At 35.3% G+C, this 21814-nt stretch overlaps 1 protein-coding gene across 1 annotated transcript; it reads right to left on the bottom strand.

Annotated features, from left to right (window-relative positions):
- Positions 1 to 3963: 3963 nt before the first annotated feature.
- On the bottom strand, positions 3964 to 6195 carry LOC141390980 (phenoloxidase 2-like). The gene is made up of 3 exons (XM_073963897.1): positions 4593 to 6195; positions 4287 to 4522; positions 3964 to 4218 (listed from the first exon to the last, which is right to left on the bottom strand). Exons 1-3 carry the CDS (start codon positions 6193 to 6195, stop codon positions 4006 to 4008), a joined length of 2052 nt encoding a protein of 683 aa, XP_073819998.1. The 3' UTR covers positions 3964 to 4005.
- Positions 6196 to 21814: the final 15619 nt, after the last annotated feature.

The raw sequence follows: 21814 nt of genomic DNA, 5'->3' as shown, positions 1-21814 counted from the left end.
CATATACCCACTACAGTTTTTTATGCTGTCTTTGCATCGCAAAGAAGACAAGCATGAGTAGTGTTGTTCTCTGCCTCCGCTCGTAGTAATCAATTTCATTACCCACTGTTAAACATTTTGTTTCTTCAAATTTTGAAGCAACAAAATATGGACTTTAGCTGAAATAAATACACAACAAGGAAAATGAATTTCAAGAAATTTTTTGGTCCAATTAATACTCTAAAGCAAACTTAAAATTCCATGACAATCGAATTAGAGTTTCATATTCCCGAGCGAAAGTCTGCACACTTCAGAACCTCTTACACAGAGTTTCAAATTTCAGTGATCTTGTATTTTTATTATAATCGTAGAAGTTTTAAACAAAGAAGTTTTGTAGTTGTGTATGTTCTTTTCTTATAGGAAAAAGTTGGAAACTTGTGTATATTTTATTCGTATAGAGTACTATTAGAAAGTATTCTCGGCGTCGACTCCGAAGTCGGAGTCGAAACAAAAATGGCTCGACTCCGAAAGTTTGAGTTTTCCTTTCCAAACTTTGTACTTCCAAGAGAAACAACATCATTTGTCAGACCAGGTGACACGATGGTTATGTCTGTGACACTTGCCGCTAATTCTGGAAGGGGCGTCCTCATTGGGCGTACAAAACTTAGAGCTATATTTCAAAAACTAAATTTACTTTACCGAAAAATTTATACATATTATTACTGACATAGCTCTGTGAAAATCTGGTTTAATAAATTCAATCGTAGCGAACGCTTGTTCAGCGAAGAAAGTAGTAAGGGTGGTCCAAAAACTGCCATTGTGACAGAAAACATTGAAGCCGTGAGTAAACTGATAATGCAAGATCGCCATGACAGAGGCATCCTTGGACATTTCTTTCACCGGCTAACATTCCATACTGCATGAAAACCTGGCCGAAAAAAAGGTTTCTTATCGACGGAATCCGAACGGATTGGAGCAAGAAATTGCAAAAAAATACGACCGCTGTATAAGCCTTATACGATGCGTATGAAACGACTGATTTCATTTCAACAGCGACAATATTTGGTTAAATTTCTGCCTAGGTTTCTCGGATTTCATTGTATTACCTTTGTATTCACATGTATTTGTAAAACAAATCAAAAATAGAGGACATAGAGTACATATGATGAAAATAGAGGACAAATAGAGTACGTTGAAAAAATAGAGTACGGACACCTAACATAGAGTACTGTCCTCTATAATAGAGTACGGTTGGTCACCGTATTTATACACTTACTTTTAATTGTTTCCACGATCGCGTTCCCCTATAAAAGACTCCAAATAAAAAAATCTCTCTGTTGATTGCTTAATCCTAGTTAAAGAAACAAACAAAATCATTGTTTTAATGTTCATATGTATGTCAGTCATACTATTTCTCACTTACCTCCAGCTGTTTAGAAAAAGTCGCGAATATTTAATTCAAACTGCAATGTTTGACCGATTTCAGTCGTATTGAAATATTAACAATTCCTAGGAAATTGAATCTGCGATGACCATTTCATCAACGAAAAATTTCAAAATTGTCTTTAAACAAGACGGTGTCACCAAAATGGTCACACTTCCATGTGCGGTGTGTGACATTCTTAACGAAAATACCTTGCAATGTGCCTTGGTACAAGTTAATGTTTATTCTATAGTCCATGAAGACAACTTCGCTTACCTTATCGCTCAACTTATCGTGCACGAGTTTTGCGACCTTTGTGTGAAAATTTCGTCGATAATCGCAAAGGGCTGTCGTCTTCAATGGATTGGATACAACTTTAAAGACACATTGCAGACAACTTCCAACTGGGATATTTTGTTTGATTATTATTTTTTTTTCTGGTGACACATTGCAAGAAATTGTCATGCATCGTGTCGTGCACGACAATTTCGGAAACTTCATCAACGAATCGTCGACGAAAATGTCATCGAAGACTCGATTTTCGATTGGGAGAAACCAACATGTTTTTTTGTGGGTGACAAACACGACCCAATAGAAAATGTCTTCATGACAACATTGATGACTCGTGCACGACATTTCCAATTCGTTCACGACTCTTTGCAGACAGCCCTTTGGGATCGTTGACGTCTTTTTCACACAAGTGTCCCAGTATTAATGCACGACAACATGGGCGTCAAGGTAAGCGAAGCTGTCGTCGACGACTACTTCGAAGACAAAAAACCGTTATTTCGTTGACGACAGCTTTACAGACACTGTCTATTTGTCGCTAACGACACTACTAAAGACAATTTTATTTTGTTGTCGTGTGTCAAATTTTTATATTTATTACATTAAAAATATATAATTTTATAAATTTTATCTTAAATTAATAATAATTCGTTCCTGAATATTCTCCGATCCGCTTAGTTTTGAACTTATCCGCGCCTCATTTTCTCATCATAACCTATTGTAGAAAGCTAAAGGGCACTTTCTGGTGTGAAAACCTTCAAACCTTGGCAGGCACGCAATGTCCCCTAATAGGACGATTGCTACAGCAGCCATCCAAATGCTGCTGATTGCCTTAGCGGGAGTCGGCGCGCAACCTCCAAAAACTGCTACAATAGCCCATCTAAATGACTATTTATTACCTACAAGAGATACCAAATATGGTTTAATTTAAAGTTTTACTTCCCTTCAGAGCTTAGATGTGGTTCCTTCGATGGCCGTGAGTAAAAGAGGCCGCATTTTATTAGTTTATATTTGAAATTTACAATTATTTGACAATGAGAAAAGGAACAAAGAACTAAGTATACAATGATGCCAAATTTACATTATTTTACAGAGTTGGATATTACAATTCATCATATTATAAAATTGTTTGAACGAAGTTTAAACACCTATAGAGGGGCGACCTCCTTTATATATGGATTCTGTAAAAACAAAACATTATGAATGGATTTTGTACAATAACCACAAATATAATCTATAATCGTACCATATACCACTGCCGCATCTTTTAAAACCGCTGGAATTTTCGGAAATTTCCATGACTTATTATGTTTAAAGTTCCTTAATATAATTATTCTGACTGACCGCTCTTTGGTTAAAGCGGAATGTTTAGAGTTGACGTGATTTCAGAAAATGAAGATTTTATTATCGTACAATTATTCCAAAATGAAAATAATATATATGAATTAAAATGTTAACAATCATTTCATAGCACGCTTTTTTGAATATTTTTGAGTTTTTTGCCACGACACATTGCCAGACATGGTCATGCATATTGTCATACAAGACGATTTCGGTAAGTTCGTTAACTTTATCGATGTCGGTCGGTTGGACATACGACGTCGGTACTCACCGTCAACGCATATTGGTCCATAAATCTTTCGAAGAATTTTTCTCTCAAACACACCAAGTTCTGCCTCATATGCTTTCGCAAGTACCTATGCTTCAGATCCATACATAAGTACGGGTAGTATCAGTGTCTGGTAGAGTGTAAGTTTTGTTTGACGAGTTACAAACATTTTAAAGAACATGTATCTTCAGGTCTGAAGCCTAGCAGTAGCCGAGTCTAGTGCTCATCGTCAAACCTGGGAAGGCAAGTTACACAAGTTTTAAGTTTTATGGACCGAAAAGCCTAACATTTTTCTTACTGAAAACCATTTAAAGTACAGTCGATACCATGATTATGAACAAGATCTCAAACGATAAAGAAAGATGTACGAGTATTGACATAGACAATGCTTACGATAATATCAGCCCTTATCCAATCCCTAGATTATTTTCAGTTGGACCGGACACTTTGAGACTGTAAAAAAGCTAAAAGAACAGTTGGGTTTTTGGTTTGGTTTTCAGACGAACATTTCGAGTTACTATATTACGGTGAGCTTATGAAAACATTATTTTAAATACTTTTTTTGCTTTTAATATTTAGTACTTTATTAAAAGAGAAACATTTTTATAAGATTCAAAGCAAGTAATGTAAATAAGTTTGTAAATATGGTATAAAATATATGCAATTTTTCATTTATAAATTCAGCATAGAAAATTTCAATGATTTTTTACTGTCTTACAACAGTTTTATTTGGATCATGACGGATGACGACGTCAACAAGACTCATATTGGGAGTCAAGAAACTGGCTAAACGATCAGCACCTTGGCGTGGCAGACGATCGAATGGATAACCCATGGCACGACGATCAGGGTAACGGCGATCACGAACACCACAATAGGAAGCAGCATCACTGCAGGAACCGACCAAATCTTGATCAACCTGAAACAGTAGAATAATATAAGAGCATGCTTCTCAAATATCAATAGTTACCCTAACACTACACTTACACGATCATCTTCATAGTTGGAGACCATAACGAACAATTCACATGGCATACCCTCTGGCAAACCCTTGGGAATCAACATATGCTCTGGCCAACCACAACCACAGAAATTGAATTCCAATTCTTCAGCTGAACCAGCAACAGGACGATTTGCATCCAAATTGCGGAATACACGTTCAAATGGAATTGTAACACTAGATTCGGAAGAGCGACGTCTAATGGTGTTTTGGCCAGGATTCACTGCAAGACAAGCAAAAATACAAAATAATTAGGAAATTCGCTTAAACCCCTCTCCCCTCTTCCAACTTACATTGCACCACGAACTTATCCAATTCAACCATCATCAAACGTTGGTCTCTCAACATCCATGGCTGGCCACGTTCATCGGTCTTGGGTCCCAAGAATATACGCACTGTGCCGAAACGTTGAGCACCACTGGCATTATTCACATTAATAGTGTAGGTGAATGGGGTATGTTGCAAATGAGTGAAACGAGCGAATACATTGCCACGTGGAACAAAGTCCATGCCACGAGATAAATCAACATCAGATTGTTGCCAGAATGTAGACAAAATATTGGGACTTCCACCATCCGAACTGACTTGGACACCAGCAATAGATATGCCATCGTATTGCAATTGAGGCAAAGTATAGGGTGGCAAACGAGTCTTATGTTCTTGGAAAATATCATCGATGTAGGCATGCCATCTGTAGAAGACAGGATCACGCATAGCCGTAGCTGAATCACCCATAACACCAAAAGATTCCAAATGACGATGATCAGGATCGTGAGAGTATGAAATGAAGACATGGCCCAAATTGTGTAAATCTCCATAAACCGATTGATTGGGAGAAATAATGGAAGCCTCCAACATATTACCCAAAATATCAATACCACGTGTTTCATCTAATGGAATTCGATTGCCACTGCTGTCAACAACAAAACCTTGATGGATAGCTTCAAAAATGCGATCACGCCATCTTTCCAAATCGGCAACGTCCAAGTTGATTTGATCCAATTCACGATTCAAATCCTTCAAAGTGGTATTATCAAAGCGTGGAGGCCAAGCACGGCTGGCAACCAATGAGTCCATTTTAGGGAAATAACCTTCAGCAATGGGTTCACGGAAGTTGTTGAAGCGGGTGACACGGGGCAAGTTGTTGCTAAAACGTTCCATATTGTAACGAGCCACTACTTGTTCGTGCATATAGTAGAACAATTCACCACGACGATCCTTGTCAACGATTCTGCGATCACCAGCTTCGAAGGGGTAAACCAAATGCCAATGCCAGTGATGCAAATTAATACCCATGTCTTCACGGAAATACCATAAACGATGTTCAGGATCCAAATCTGAAGCGGTATAATCTCTGGGTACCACAATTGGCATACGGGAGCCCTCCGGTACAACAGTGGCTTCCTCTCTCATCTGACGGAAGACCTGTGAGTCTATGAATTTATCGGGGAAACTCTGAGCAAAGGATGGTAAATCCACACCCTGGGTATCAGGGCGATGCAACAAAGCCACTGACAAGGCATAATTGAAGAGGTAAGGATTGACACGATCACGAGCATATACGGCAATACTCATCAAGTCATCAACTGTACGCATTCCCAGGAAAATATCAATCAAGCGACCAGCAATGCGGCGATGACGTGGTATGAACAAAGAAAATTGTTCATCACGTCCCAAGGACATGGGAATACGAAGATCAGGCAAGCTAATGTCCTTTACAGGTACACGTTGTTCCGCAGTCTCACCAAAACGACTTTGAACTTCATTGCCAATAGGGCGGTAACGATCTGTTAGGAATTTGTCAGGCACATCGAAAACCGTTTTGTTGCCCTTTTCCATGAACACTGGTTCAGTGGGGCGGTCGAACAACAACAAGATATTCTTCTTGGTAGCCATAATGATGGATATTCAAATTTAAAAATTATTGTTATTCGAAACCTTAAAGGCTCTAATTGAAACTTAAAATGTTTGCAATTCGTTGGAGAAAGTCAGCCGATGAACTGATGACCTAAGCATATAACCTGCGACCTTTTATACTAAATTATAATGTCATAGAAATTACGAACCTCTTATCTCTATTTCACACGCATATTAACAAATGCGTATGCGGTTTGACAGAATCAACATATCAACACAATAGTTTGTGGTTAGATTTCGTTTGGTTGGGCTGGTAGGCGGCGGTCTGTCATTCTTTACATATCACATTTGATTTAAAATATTGTTATCATTATTATTATTTTGGAAATTATACTAATGTTAGAAACCTTTTTACCGCAGAGTACAATATGAACGAAATCATATTATCATATATTATAGAACAATTAGAGTAAACGAAAACAATGTTATTGGAAAATTTAAGAAATGTCACTTTACATAGATGGCAGGAAAACCGAAAAAGGGTGTATGCAACATGGGTTATATAAAGATTATAATGTAAAATTGACTTTAATGTATTTACGAAAATTTCCGGGGTGTTATAGGTTTATGAACTCAACACTAACACTTTCTAAGAGATTTCACATGAAAACACATATTCACACGTGTTCATTCTCTTCTTTAAAATCTAACAATAATAAAATACTTGCTTTTGTAAAGAAAATAATAATAGTTACTACGGTGATAGAGAGATTATTTTGGTGTGAAATATTTTTCTCACATTTTTTTAATATTTGCATTTATATTTATAGTTGTCTTATTAGGACGAATGTCATTATTCCAATTCTATTCCAATTCTCAGGATTCCACCTCTATCCGCTCAGCCAAATCCAAGTTGTACCCAATTTAGTGTCATTTAGTAATTTTCGTACCTATAAGTACGATTTTCCAAAACCAACTGAATCCTACACTCCAACAGTAATCGTAATTCCAAATTTCAGTATTCCAGCTCTATCCGTTCACCCAAATCAAAATTGTACCAAATTTAGTTCTTTTCGTACCCATACGTACGAATATCCAAACTACCTGAATCCTACCCAAATCCTAATTGTACCAAATTTTGTATCATTTATTACTTTTCATAAACACAAGCACTAATTTCCACTATCTTGACCCTACAATCCACCTGTAATATTAATTCCAAATTTCAGGGTTGCAGCCCTACCTGTTCCCCCAAATCTATATGTAGTACTATTTAGCTCTTTTCGTTCACATAAGTAAAAATTTTCAAAACTTCCTCAAGCCTACATTAATCAGAATTCCAAATTTCAGCATTCCAGATCTATACGTTCGCTCTATTCCAAATTGTACCAAAGTGAGTATTTTCCGTACCCATAAGTACGAATTTCCAAAACCAACATTCATATACTCCAACAGCACTGTTTATTCCGAATTTCAGGATTCCAGCTCTATCCGTTCACCCGAATCTAAATTGTACCAAATTTAGTACTTTCCGTATCCACAAATACGAATTTTCAAAACTTCCTCAATCCTACAGTCCAACAGTAATCTTAATTCCAAATTTCAGGATTCCAGCTCTCGACTGTAATCTTAATTCCATATCAAAGGATTCCTGCTCTATCTATTCACCCAAATCCAAATTGTACCACTTATAGTACTTTTCTTAAACATAAGTACGAATTTCCCAAACTACCTCAATCCTGCACTCCACCAGTAATCCCAAATTTCAGGGTTCCAGCTCTATCCGCTCACCCAAATCCAAATTGTACCAAATTTAGTATTGTCTAGTTCTGTTCGTGCACATAAGTACGAATTTTCAAAACTTCCTCAATCCTACACTCTATCAGTAATATTTATTCCAAATTTCAGGATTCCAGCTCTATCCGTTCTAAGCGAACGTTTTTGAGATTTGAGCAATCTAAATTGCGCCAAAATTAGTACTTTCCGTACCCAATTACGAATTTCCAACACTACCTCAATCCTATGCTCAGTAATCTTAAATCCAAACTGCAGGATTCCATCTCTATCCGTTTACACAATTCTAAATGACACCAAATTTAGCACCACTTAGTACTTTCCATACCCATAAAAAGAATTTCAAAACTACGCCCATATCTGAATTCTACACCCTAACAGTAATCCTTATTCCAAATTTCAGGTTTCCCGCTCTCTCCGTTCACCCAAATCCAAGTTGTATTTTGTACTTTTTGTGCACATAAGTACGAATTTCCAACACAATTTCCTTACATCAACACCAGCTTGATTCCAAACCAAATTTCACGATTCAGCACGGTGCGCCTTAACTAACTTTAAATGAAAGGTGCTTACACCTGGGAAGTTTTTGCGGATTCTGAAAGTAGAATGTTCATACATGAGTAAAATAAAACAAGTAAAAAAGGCCGGGCCGAACTTTTCATACCCTCCACCATAAAATATTCTTAAATAAAATGGAATAATTAGTTTCTGTCCTGTCCCCAACTTTAAGTGGGAGGCCTTTTTTTATGGTGCCTATATCTAACTATGTATGTTGACAATTTTTGGTGGGCGAGAAATTGGGAGGTACCGTTATATAGGGGTTATAATAAAACATGGACCTATGTTGACAGTTTTTGATGGGAGCCTTTAATGTCAAATAACTCCTAATTCGGTTAAAAATTGTAGCTAAAATCCTCAAAATACCGAAAATCGGTACATAACGTGGGAACTTCAAATGTCATTAACAGCTAGTTCGGAGGTATGTGGGCTATACGAAAATATGAACTTAAATGAACAATTTTTGTTGCAGAATTTTTGTTGGCTTTTAAATTTCAAATTACAGAAATTTCGTCCAAAAAATAAAGCTAAGGTACGGAAATTCGGGAGGTTTGTTTTGGGGCTATACCAAAACATGGACCTACGTGGTTAAACATTTTAAGTAAAACCCTCAAAGTACCGAAAATCGGGAAGTATCGTTATATTGGGGCTATGTTGAAAATTTTTTATGGAGAGGTGTTGTGACCACTAAGACCGTCAAATGTCAAATTACTGCTAGTTCGGTTTAATATTATAGCTAAAATCATCAAATTACTGAAAATCGGGAGGTACTTTTATATGGGAGCTTTATCAATACATCGACCTTTCATGCCAATTTTGTTCAAATGTTCAAATTACAATGTTAAATGTTCAAATTACGGATAATTCGGTTAAAACTTGTAGGTAAAATTCCGAAATCCGTTATACCGAGGTACCGTTATATGGGGCTATACCAAAACCTGCACCGATATAGCCCATCATCGAACTTGACCTGCCTGCAAACAAAAGACGCATTTTCCCAAAATTTCAGACAATTTTGGTGGAGAGGTGTGGTGACCTCTAAGAACTTCAAATGTCAAATGTTCAAATTACAGCTAATTCTGTTAAAACTTGTAGGTAAAAATCTCAAAATACCGAAAATCAGGAGGTACCGTTATATGGGGCTATACCAAAACATGTACCTATGTTCATAATTTGTTCGAATATAAGTTTTCTGGCCACTAAGAACCCTAAATATCAAATTATATCTATATCGGTCTAGAAATGCGACTTAAATCGTCAAAATACCTGAAATCGGTCGGTAACGTTATATGGGGGCTATTCCAAAACATTGATCTACGTCCGCTAGTTTTGTTATATAAGTTTATTGACACTTAATAACCCTAAATGTCAATTTATAGCTAAATCGGTCTGAAAATGTAGCTAAAAACGTCAAAATACCGTAAATCGGGGGGTACCGTTGTATGGGGGCTATACCAAAACGTGGACCTATGTCCACAACTTTTGTTATATAAGTTTATTGACACTTAATAACCCTAAATGTCAAATTATAGCTAAATCGGTCTGAAAATGTAGCTAAAAATGTCAAAATACCGTAAATCGGGGGTACTGTTATATGGGGGCTATACCAAAAGGTGGACCTATGTCCACAACTTTTGTTATATAAGTTTATTGACACTTAAGAACCCTATATGTCAAATTATAGCTAAATCGGTCTGAAAATGTAGCTAAAAACGGCAAAATACCGTAAATCGGGAGGTACCGTTGTATGGGGGCTATACCAAAACGTGGACCTATCTCCACAACTTTTGTTATATAAGTTTATTGACACTTAAGAACCCTAAATGTCAAATTATAGCTAAATCGGTCTGAAAATGTAGCTAAAAACGTCAAAATACCGTAAATCGGGGGGTACCGTTATATGGGGGCTATACCAAAACGTGGACCGATATAGCCCATCATCGAACTTGACCTGCCTGTAAACAAAAGACGCATTTTCCCAAAATTTCAGCGTTCTATCTCCATTTTTGTGGATGCTAGAGTGATTACCACAGACGGACGGACGTGCTCATATCGACTCAGAATTTTACCCTGATCAAGAATATATATACTTTATAGGGTCGCAAATGAGTATTTCAATGCGTTACAAACGGAAAAACAAACTTAATATACCCTCCATACTATGGTGGAGGGTATAAAAAAAAAACAAGTAAGAACGGCGTTAAGTTACGTTAAGTTAAATACCCTCCACCACGAGCTGTATTGAAGTAAAAGGGAACAATTAGTTTCCTTTCGTTTATGAAGAAGACAAATACCAATATTTCTGTAAGATAATGTGGCTAAAACCTAAAAAATACAAAAAATCAAGAGGTATGCATCTATGGGGGATATAGAAAGACGTTGACCTATAGTAAAAATTCTTTTCTGGAATATTTTATAACACCATGGAAGAAATAACCCCAACGAAGACTCAATACCCAATTTCAGCCACTTCGATGGATTATTGTGGCCATAACCTTCAAAATACCGAAAATCGGATGGTACCGTTCTATTAGGGCTATATCAAAACGTGGACCGGTATATCCCATTTGCAATACCAAACATCCTAGAAGTAATATGAACTTCTATACCAAATTACAAAGCTCTATCTTAAAAATTGCGAGCTGTATCTTGATTTCAACAGACGGACGGACAGACGGACATAGTTATATCGACTAGAATTTTACCCTGATCAAATATATATATATATATACTTTATAGGGTCTTCGATGAATATTTCGAAGTGTTACAAACGGAATGACAAATTTAATTATATCCTCCATATTATGGTGGAGGGTATAAAAACGCGGTCAAAGTTCACATATTTATGGTTTTTTTTAGGTTTTCACGATTTTGCTTGGAAACCTCAAGTCCAAAGGATATTGTAGCTGTGAAAATTCTCTATAAAATTGACCTTAATGGTATTTTCGTAGGTTTTACCTCAAAGTTTCAATGGGCCCTATATATAGCTAATATTAAAATCCGAGCCGATTTTTACAATTTTTTGTAGGATTAGTATTTTATAGTACGGTTACACTAGAGTTTGGCTGCCGGGTTAATCCACTTCGAGAGGATTTATTTGCCGTTTGCACTATGGAATTGACATTTGAAATCCAAACCCATTGGGTTAATCCGGTTAAGTGTAACCAGGGTATTAGGCACAACAAAGAAAGAACTGTTAAATTCTTTTACCGATTGGACAATAAATGTGGTATGTAGAGCAATTTCGGGAAAATTCTCCTTTGGCCCCATACAAATTACTATGGAAACTTCGAGGCCCCTGTGGCACGTGTTAACATATTCCGATTGTGCTCAAACTTGGGATATCTTCAAAACTAAACACTATAGGGGAGTCATCGATTTCTTTCCTTTGAGTTAAAACCATCTTAATATGTACTCTATTTTCAGTGCCTAGAAATATTTTTGTCACAACTTTCCATGTAAGTGCCACCACTGTGCACTGGTCAACAAAATGAATCAAGTTGGCTGTTTTATTAGATTTTTTTTTTTTTTTTTCTAACTCAATTTGGCGAGTTATTTTCAAAGGGTTTGGTTTCGAGATATAGCTCAGGTCCTATTTATGACTTTTACCCGAATTTTGGTTATCCTTGGTAACCTAAAATATTTTTCCGTACTTTTTATACCCTATACCACAATGTGGAAAAGGGTATTATAAGTTTGTTTTGGTAAAAATTCATGTAACACCGCGAAATATTCGTCGGAGACCCCCAATGTGGTATACCAATCTTCATATCTCGACGAGATAAAGCGATTTTGAGATGTGTGTCTGTCCGTCCGTCCGTCCGTCCGTCTGTCCATTATAAATTGTAAACACGCTCCAGGCCGCATTTATGGACCGATCGTCACGAAATTTTGTATAGAGGTCGGGTTCAGATCAGAATAGATCCCTATTCTTATTGGTGATGATCGTGAAATATTTAGCGGGTGAAATGGACCAAAAACATAATATTTATCCAATTTTCTAGCGGCTCTGTAGGTCTCAATAATAGTCCGATCAACGCGTAATTTTAAATAAGGTAAGAGTATATCACAAAGGAGAAGCTTGCAATTTGAGATGGCGATCGGATAATATTTAGAGGGTTAAATGGACCAAAACTTTTGTGTGAAAATTGTGAACATTTTTAATATACAGCTTATATCTTAATTCCTGGAAGTGACATTCCGGACAAGTGAGATAAACTTGAAAGTGGAACGTTTGACCTTTCAATTGATGCCAATTATGTTGGTGTGCATGATCAGATAACAGAGTTAGAGCCTAATATACTCTGTTATTTGTTTGTAGTGTAATAATAAACTCGCTAGAAGTCGCAATTATACATCAATAGTCACGAAATTTTGCACCGGGTAAGAGTATAGGTCAAAAAAGATGCCTACAATTTTGAATGATGACCTGATATTCTTTAGCGGGTGAAATAGACCATTACTTTTGTATGAAAAATATAAAAATTTTATTTTTGGTCGATATTTTAATTCCTTGAGGACATATATATTTCTCAAAGTAGCCTACATATGGGAAAAACTACTGACCTTTCCTCTTGTGTAAATTGCAATAAAGTGTTTTCTAGATAACTGGCCTACTGCCTAATATATAATGGGTTCTGTGTAGCGAACCACATTTTTATCCCATGCTACATATTGTCTCTCCAAAAATTTATGTAACACCGCGAAATATTCGTCCTAGACCCCTTATTTGGTATGCCAAAATTCATATCTCGACGAGATAAAGCGATTTAGCGATGTGTGTCCGTCCATTAAAAATTACAAACAAGCTTAAGGCCGCAATTATGGACCGATTGTAACGAATTTTTTAAGGAGGTTGGGTTCGGGCCGTGAAGTGTTCAGGGGATAAAATGGAATTTTAACCAATTTTGTAGCGGCTCTGTAGGTCAAAATAATAACCCGCAAACATTTAAACAAAGTTTGAGTTTATGATTAAAAAGAAGCGTACAAACCAACGTGAATATCAGGTAATACTTAGCGGTTTAAATGGACTTAAAATTTTGTGTGAAATTGGTTAAAATTTCAATAACGTAGCGGTTAAACAACGGAAGTATTAGTACTACATAAGTGGGTTTCATTACATTTTAGTTTGTGTGAACTAAATTTTCCTTTCCTGCTACAAAAATGTCTTTGTCATGCTAGATAACTTTTTGGTTTTGGTCATAAGTATTATACATTACATCTCTGATATTTGATAATTAAATTTTCACAATCATTGAAATAAAGTTCCGTAGAGAGCGCTTGTCCAGGGATAGTGGTATAGGGTATCCCATGGTCGGCTCCGTTCGACTATAGACTTTTCTTACTTGTTTAAACATGATTTTGTGAATATATGTACATGAAAAAATATGAAGGTCGCCTATTGGACTTGGTAAAAGAACTTTAATGTAGAACTACATAATCGGGACAAACCATGGATATCTCATATTGTATGTCGCAATGCGTGGCATGTTCACGGCTTTTATCCAGTGAAAAATAATTATGTTAAAACGGGCGTAACATCCGAGATTTTGTCACCAGGAGTCGGAGTCGGAGTCGGAGTAGGAGTCTACGAGTCGGAGTCGAGCAATTTTGCTGGAGTTGGAGTCTGAGTCAAAAAAAAATAACTCAATTCCGACTCCGGGCAAAATTGTTTCCACGTTATAGAAATATAACTTTAAATTTGGAACAAGAAATTTTTTTTTAAAAAGTAAAGTAAATCAATTTTTAAAGGCCGATAGCCCCAGTTGCTAGTGCTTTTTTTATAATTTTTTATTATGATTTTTAATTGTAATAAATATTTTGAAAATAAAAAAAATAAAAATAAAAAATCAATTTTTACTACATCCACTTTAAAAACTTGTTGTTTTTAAAATTTGAAAACAACAAATCTGTGATTATGCTTGGCTTACTTTAAAAATAAAAAGTAAACACACATCACAACAAAACTGCCAAAGTGAATCTATTCATTATTTATTTTAAAAGAAAGGTATAAGAAAACATATATGCAAACGGTATATTATACTAAGTAAAAGGACAATTCACAGGATATTTACTATACTCTGGAGTGTAGCATATTCATCCCTATTTTGTTGGTCAAATTGATTCTTCACATTTTTCCAAACAAAAGTAAAGTTCTATGACATTCGAATTAAGATTGGACATTTAATCTCTTTCGTCAGAAGTCTTACTGGTCTTCTCACAAAGGTCTATTGGTATTCAACATCAAGATCTGGGGAAACATTTCTTTTTGGAATGAAGGGCCTAATTGGGAACCCCAACGGATCCCGTAGCTGAAATTTCTGAGTTATGACATAATGCATTTTTTGATTGACCAACATCAGTCATTGAGAAAATAGCTTTATATCTCTTTTGGAGATATTGTTTCATAATTTTTAGATGACATATTTTCAGTTAAATAGAATGAGGAACCTTTCTGTCGAATATGCTGTCCTTCTAGCTCAGTTCCTTCCATGTCCTTTTTGTTCTTGAACTCAAAAAGTAAAACAAAACGAAATTTTCTACAAAAATGTTCAACTGAAAATTATATGTAGGTTTCCCATATCCAATAAATCGATATTGTCACGTTTTCATTGTCCTTTATCAGTTTTACTTCCTCACAAAAACTATATGTTTATGTATTTTGGTAAATTTCGCATAATCCATTAACTACTGCACCCCGGTTATATACCTCTCTGCTTAACTACCTTTCCCGTTTAATTGCCTCACAACCTAAATCCCCAAAGTTTTTCATATAAATCAGTTAAAACTGTCCCGGTTAACTAATTTTCTATAAGTACCCAATTCGGATATTTGCCCGTCAAATATTTCCCCAAAAGGAACATTTAGTAATACTTTTATCGGTTTATTACCCGAACTGGTGTATTTCTGAGATAATCAATTGCGATGACTAACTGAATTGTGACGAAGATGTCCAGTGTTATGTTATGATGTTATGCTTACTGATGACTAAATTTCTTGTTGATTAAATAATATAACTTATATATTTTTAGACTTAAAATATTTATGTTTTAATTGTTGTCATGTTTTGAAAGGTTGGGATGAGATTTTTATAACTAGCCACATAAGGTAGCTATGCGAGGTTTTCTTAACTGCCTTGCCCACATAACTGTCTCAATTTTTTGGAATTTTATGGGAGGTAGTTAACCGGGGTGCAGTGTATATATGAAAATTGGATGATTACGCTTCTGAATTAGGGCATCATAAATTCGTTGTTGATCAACCACAGATTCATTCACCCATAACTCAGAAATCGGACAAACGGCGAATCTTTCTTCTAGGAATTATTATATATTCAATGAGGGCTTTAGATATAGACATTCAAATAACCGGATCTGTCCGCCAAGAACAGATATAGTTCATGTGTATCCGAGTTTCCTACACAATCAATAGCATATACGAAATTCAATGAAATACATAATCATGGAGTTATCATGAGAAAGGATCGGGTAAATGATAAAGGATAAAGGACAATGAAAACATGACTATCGATTACTAGTCCTAGTGGACCGACCCTACATAAAATTTTCTTAGCAACATTTCTGTAGAATATTTTCATGCACGACATCTCATCGTGTGCTAATTTTTCAGTTCCAGAAAACATCAATCTGCATACGTGCTGGATGGTGTACACAATATATCTCAAATATTTAAATAAAATTATCCACTCCACACCAAAGTTCAAAATGTGTAAAAAAAGTATAAATAGCATAGAATATGTGGTCAATTTTTAAGTCGATCGGAACAATGTTGCCTTAGTATGAGCGTTGGATGGGAAAAAATTCTTTTATTTTGTATGCATAATATAAACTGTGTTGTTCTCGAAATCGGGCACAAAAATATATGACAATTGGTTTATTAGTTTTCGAGCTAGAGTTGGCATCGCAAAATGCTTTAATAAAAACAGGGTTTTGTAGACGGCCTCAAAACTTCGTAATATTTTTCTTTTTCAGATGAAGAAAAAATCTGCTAAAAAGTTATTTAGTTTTCTCGGAAAAAAAATCATGAAAAATTGCTTTTACTGAGCTTTACAACTGGTTGTCTCCTTTTAAGACTAAGCACACTAAAATGTTGGCTTACATATTAATTTATTATAGCATGTAGTCTTCATGATTTGTATTGCCCCTTAATTCTCACAAATTTTGAAAGCTTAAAGATTTTCTCACACGGAACAATTCCGTCCAGAATATACTCGTGCAAAAAAGGAAAACCGACAAAAACTTTCTAACTTTGCTATTTTTTGCCCTTTCTAATGAATATGTAAGGTAAGACTAACACGTTAGCCAATATAGGCCAAAATATAGGAAAAATTTAAAAATTTGTGCATATTTTATTCATTTTTAGTGGTATAGGAATTCACTGTCGGAGTCGACCTGGAACTCGATGTCTGGGGGTGGAAATTCCTTTTTGGGGTGAAAGCCCTTGATGAGTATATACAGAACCCCAAAGGGCAGATCCGCCGTGAGTCGAACTTTTGAGTTATGGTGTGATGAATTTTTCACTGGAGACCCTACAAGCCATCAGAAATTAGCGTTATTTCTTTGTTCGCTGTTGTTCTGGCTTATTTTTGATATGACATGTCTTCAGTCAAATCTAATGAGGATCTTTTTCATAGAACATTTCGACCTTCTAACTCGCTTCATTTCATCTGCTTTTCATCCTTTATTTCGAAAACCGCAATAAAAGTACCACAAGATGACATTTTTCAGCTTCGGCATGTTCTGTAAAAATGTCGCTAAGAAAATTTTAGGTACGGCTCTCATTGACAACTAGTCGATATTGGCGCGTTTTCTTGGTCCTTGGGTTGGTACCCAGTTTTTGTTCAGAAAAAAAAACTATATTTTGTTTTTTTGTATATTCGTTTTTTTTTTTTGGTTGTTGGAATATACAGAATACTCGAGTTTTTTGTTACTAAAATTAAGAACCCTTAATGTTCGCACGCGTGGAGTTTCCTGGATCAAATCCAGCAGAGAGCATATAAAATCAAATATGAAGTGTGATGAAAATAAAAACAAATTCCAACTCAACTGTTCTAAAAATAGAACATACGTTGTTTGCTAGAAGTTCAAAAATAACTTCTAGTGGCCAAAGAATAACTTGTTATTCTAGTGGTTATAGAATAACTAGTTATATAGTGCGATATGCTCTCGACTTTTGGGGTCAGAAAAATGTTTTTATGATTAAAATGCTATTAGATCATATTATTTTATAAAAAAATCTTATTTAGATTAATTTAAACCTTCTTTACTTAAACCTACTTTGTATAGTATTATATTCTTTATCGCAATACATCTCACTTTCGTTTATTCGTTAGTAAGAGATTTGATAAACAAATATTTATTTATTATAAACACGTAATTTTAAACATTGGAATTCAACGAAAAAAGAGATCTGATCAAAAAATAAACGTTATTTTCAAATTTTGTGAGTTACGTATGTTCGATTTTTAAATGGTTTTATTTAGCTCACCCCGTTTGTTTTATTATTTATTCTTGGGTCAAATTTAGTAATTCAAATTTCACCCTCTTCCTGTCAACCGATTAATCTGAAATTTTGTATACACTTTGGATTTTGGTGACAATACAATTATATTTATTCATTATCATTATAAATTCAAGATGGCGGCCGCTACAAAATGGCGGATAACGTAGGTTTTATCAATCTCATTAATATGGGTATCAAATGAAAGGGCTCAACAAGCAGAAAACAATATACTATAAATAATTGAAATCCAAGATGGCCGCCGCTACCAAATGGCGGATAACTTAGGTTTTATCAATCCCATCAATATGGGTATCAAATGAAAGGGCTCAACAAGCAGAATACAATGTTCTATATAGAATTAAAATCCAAGATGGCGGCCTCTACACAATGGTGGATAACTTAGGTTTTATCAATCCCATCAACATGGGTATCAAATGAAAGGTCTCTACAAGTAGAATACAATTTACTATGCAAAATTGAAATCTAAGATGGCCGCCGCTACCAAATGGCTGATAACAATTTTTTATCAATCCCACCAATATGGGTATCAAATAAGAGGGCTTGACAAGAAGAATACAGTGCACTATACAACCTTAATATTTAAGATGGGCGCAGCCACTAAATGGAGTGTAATTAAGATTTAAATTTAGAAATTGAATCTGTAATTTAGGAGTCTGATTAATCCAGCCTGAATCCACCACCCATGTCAAGATTTTTTATCGTGTTGAGGACTGTGTGGCGTTAGGGTGGCTAAAAATGATACGTCGTTAGCGGTACACCACTCAAATTAAGGTGAAAGGTTAAAACGCGCCGAGAACTGTATGGCATTAGGGTGGATAAAAATGATATGTCGTTAGCGTTGTACATAGCCTTGCCCCTTTATTGGACCTCTGGGGGGGTCGACCGTTTAAATGTCCATTACTCGTGGGAGCAAAATGGTAAAAAATATATAAAAAATACAAACACAAATAAAACAGAAACTGCAACACAACGTAAACGAAGGCTTCAAAATGCGAAAGAAAAGTATAAAGCAAAACGAGGTAAAGAAAGTGAAGTTGATAGAAATAGTCGATTACAGAAACGACGGCAACAATTAGCGTCAAAAACACCTGAGCAATATGAGGCCAGGTTAAAAAAGCAACGTCAGCGATATACACAAATGACGGCGTCAGAAACGCCTGAAGAATATGAAGCCAGGTTAACAAAGCAACGTGAGCGATACACACAGATGTGTGTTGCCTTTAATACTATCATGGGCTTCTACAATACATAAAATGCAGGCCAACACTGTGGATCACGCAGTCGTATACTTAGGTGCGACACTGTTTGAAGAAGGTCAAGCCTACGTGGCTCTTAGTAGAGTAAGATCTTTGCAGGGACTACGTATAGAGGAGTTGGATTGCAATAAACTAACGGGCAAGAAACCTTGCAATAATGAAGCACTAAATGAATTAAACAGAATGCGAAATAAAAACTAAAAACTAGAAAATAAAAATAGGTAAAAAAACTTTTTAAGTTAAACGGTTTTATGTTAAACATACATTGCAATGTTTAAGATAAATGTACTAAAAACAAAAAAATAATAAAATAGATACAGTCGTGGGAATTATAAACATATGCATAGACTAGACTAAAATAAAACCGTGGGGCACGTCAATTGTCTGCAATCGTTGATTAAAATGTTTGTTTTGTAATGTTACACTATAATTAGGCAGTTGTTCAACCGACAACGATGGACGTGTGATAAGTAGAGCTAGAATGTGGAATCAAGCTAGTAAGCTCGATTATAAGCGAGTTTTAGGGTTTCATAGTGGTGAGCGAGTAGTACTTTGTCGATTAAAGACAAACTACGAGCAGTGAAACGATTCCTCGCCAGCCAGCAGTGTGAATGTCCAACGATAAACTATTTGAAACATCTCTTTTATTTACATGGAGTGTATCACTATTGGAATTTCCATGAGCAAGAAAATAGTAAGTAATTTCCTCACCGTCTGCGGCCAACTGCCTAACGACGAATTAAACGATTCTTCTATCGCACATTAAGTCGATAATTTGTAGACAATTGACGTGCCCCACGGTTTTATTTTAGTCTAGTCTATGCATATGTTTATAATTCCCACGACTGTATCTATTTTATTATTTTTTGGTTTTTAGTACATTTATCTTAAACATTGCAATGTATGTTTAACATAAAACCGTTTAACTTAAAAAGTTTTTTTACCTATTTTTATTCTGTTATGTTGGTACACATTTACATATGTTATATATGTACATACACTAGCTGACCCGGGTCCGCGTTTCTGGCCCGTTGTTTGTGTTCTTCTAGTAAACTATCTCCGGCTCTCGGTCGAAATTTTTCAGTATGCAAATCCTACCTGAAAAATGAAAGTATTTATACTTCCAGATGCTATTTGTTTAATTTTTCAGTAACATTTTCTAACTGAATTGACAATAATTATACATTCTTCTTGAAAGTTCATAATATAAATCCACGTTTTCTCATAATTCTTGTGCATTGGTATTTCCAGATTTTAGACAGGAAATCTTCAAAATTCATAATTCATTTCTATTGTAAATTCGAAAAAATCTCAGTAGTTCGTAAAAATACTTTTAAATAATAGTTGTAATTATAGATATTTTACTGTATTCAAAAATATGATATATGAATCATTCCATGTAATGAAATCAATGTTGTGGCGTTTTTGTAGTCCCTCTTCTGAGTTCTAATATCTTATCTGCAAATAGAAAGTTTTCAAAAAAGCGGACGCGAGCTTGTTATTCTACTTCCGAAACAACTATTAATGACAGATTTCAGATCTGCAGACTCTACGTACAAAATTTCATCAAATTCGGTCAAGACGTTTCGGAGGAGTATATTTTTTTCAAAAACTATCATGATTGATATAAAATAAGAAGAATTTTATATATCGTCATCATAAATGCCAAAAGACGTAGCTCCAAAAAGTTCATAATTCGTTTTTTGATTGAAGCTGATACATAATGCGAAAATACGTGTTGTTGCAAAATTCAAAAATCAAAATTCTGCATTTAAAAATACCGATCCTATGCATGAAATGGAATGAAGGATCCCAGAACCAAGCGTTTTTGCTGTTTTGGTTTCATTACTTACTGCCATTCGTACATGATTGATAATATCCAAAATGCTCACCCTCATAAGATTGATATTCTATAAAGCAGTTTTCATTTTTAACGTTTTTTGCTTTTCCTTTAAAATTTTGTTTTTTAGTAAATGCTTAAAGATTTATGGTGACGATTAGGGATGTCGAACGGGATAGGTTTTCAAAAATCCCGGGATTCGGGTTTTCGAAATTCCTTATACTGAGTTTTCGGGATTTTTCGGGGCAATTTTGAGACTTCGGGATTTGTCGGGACTTGCCGCTATAGGAGTACTTCGTAAAGTAAAAAAAATCAGTTTTAATTGAAAATTGAAATAAATTGATCCAATTAAAATAGGAATAAGTATTTGAATAAAAAATAAAGTAATAATATAAAAAATAAAGCTGTATCCAACGAACTCTGAGAAATTACTCCCTTACCAAAAAGCTAATTCGTTAGATGCTTTTTTTATCACACTAAGACCTTTTTGTTATTTAAGTACCGATGCACAGTGGTGCCGCTTTCTTGTAAACGTGGACAAAATTAGAAGGAGTTGACCTAGGATGATGCATTTTTGTACAAGTATTTATGAGGGCGTATGAATGAAAAATATCATCTTTGGTCCATATCGGTTCAGATTTAGATATAGCCCCCATATATGTCTTTC

Source organism: Musca autumnalis, unplaced genomic scaffold (assembly GCF_047663935.1).
Source record: "Musca autumnalis isolate F117 unplaced genomic scaffold, ASM4766393v1 scaffold_1, whole genome shotgun sequence".
Classification (NCBI taxonomy): domain Eukaryota; kingdom Metazoa; phylum Arthropoda; class Insecta; order Diptera; family Muscidae; genus Musca; species Musca autumnalis.
The sequence above is the reverse complement of the archived record's forward strand: the minus strand, read 5'-3'. Positions and strand labels throughout refer to the sequence as shown.

What these genes read in the sequence shown, in the direction of transcription:
- LOC141390980 (XM_073963897.1), bottom strand. Translation starts at nt 6,195, where the DNA reads ATGGCTACCAAGAAGAATATCTTGTTGTTGTTCGACCGCCCCACTGAA. An exon ending in GGATAAGTTCGTGGTGCAAT is followed by an intron (nt 4,523 to 4,592) that starts GTAAGTTGGAAG and finishes CTTGTCTTGCAG; the next exon opens with TGAATCCTGGCCAAAACACC. An exon ending in CCAACTATGAAGATGATCGT is followed by an intron (nt 4,219 to 4,286) that starts GTAAGTGTAGTG and finishes CTACTGTTTCAG; the next exon opens with GTTGATCAAGATTTGGTCGG.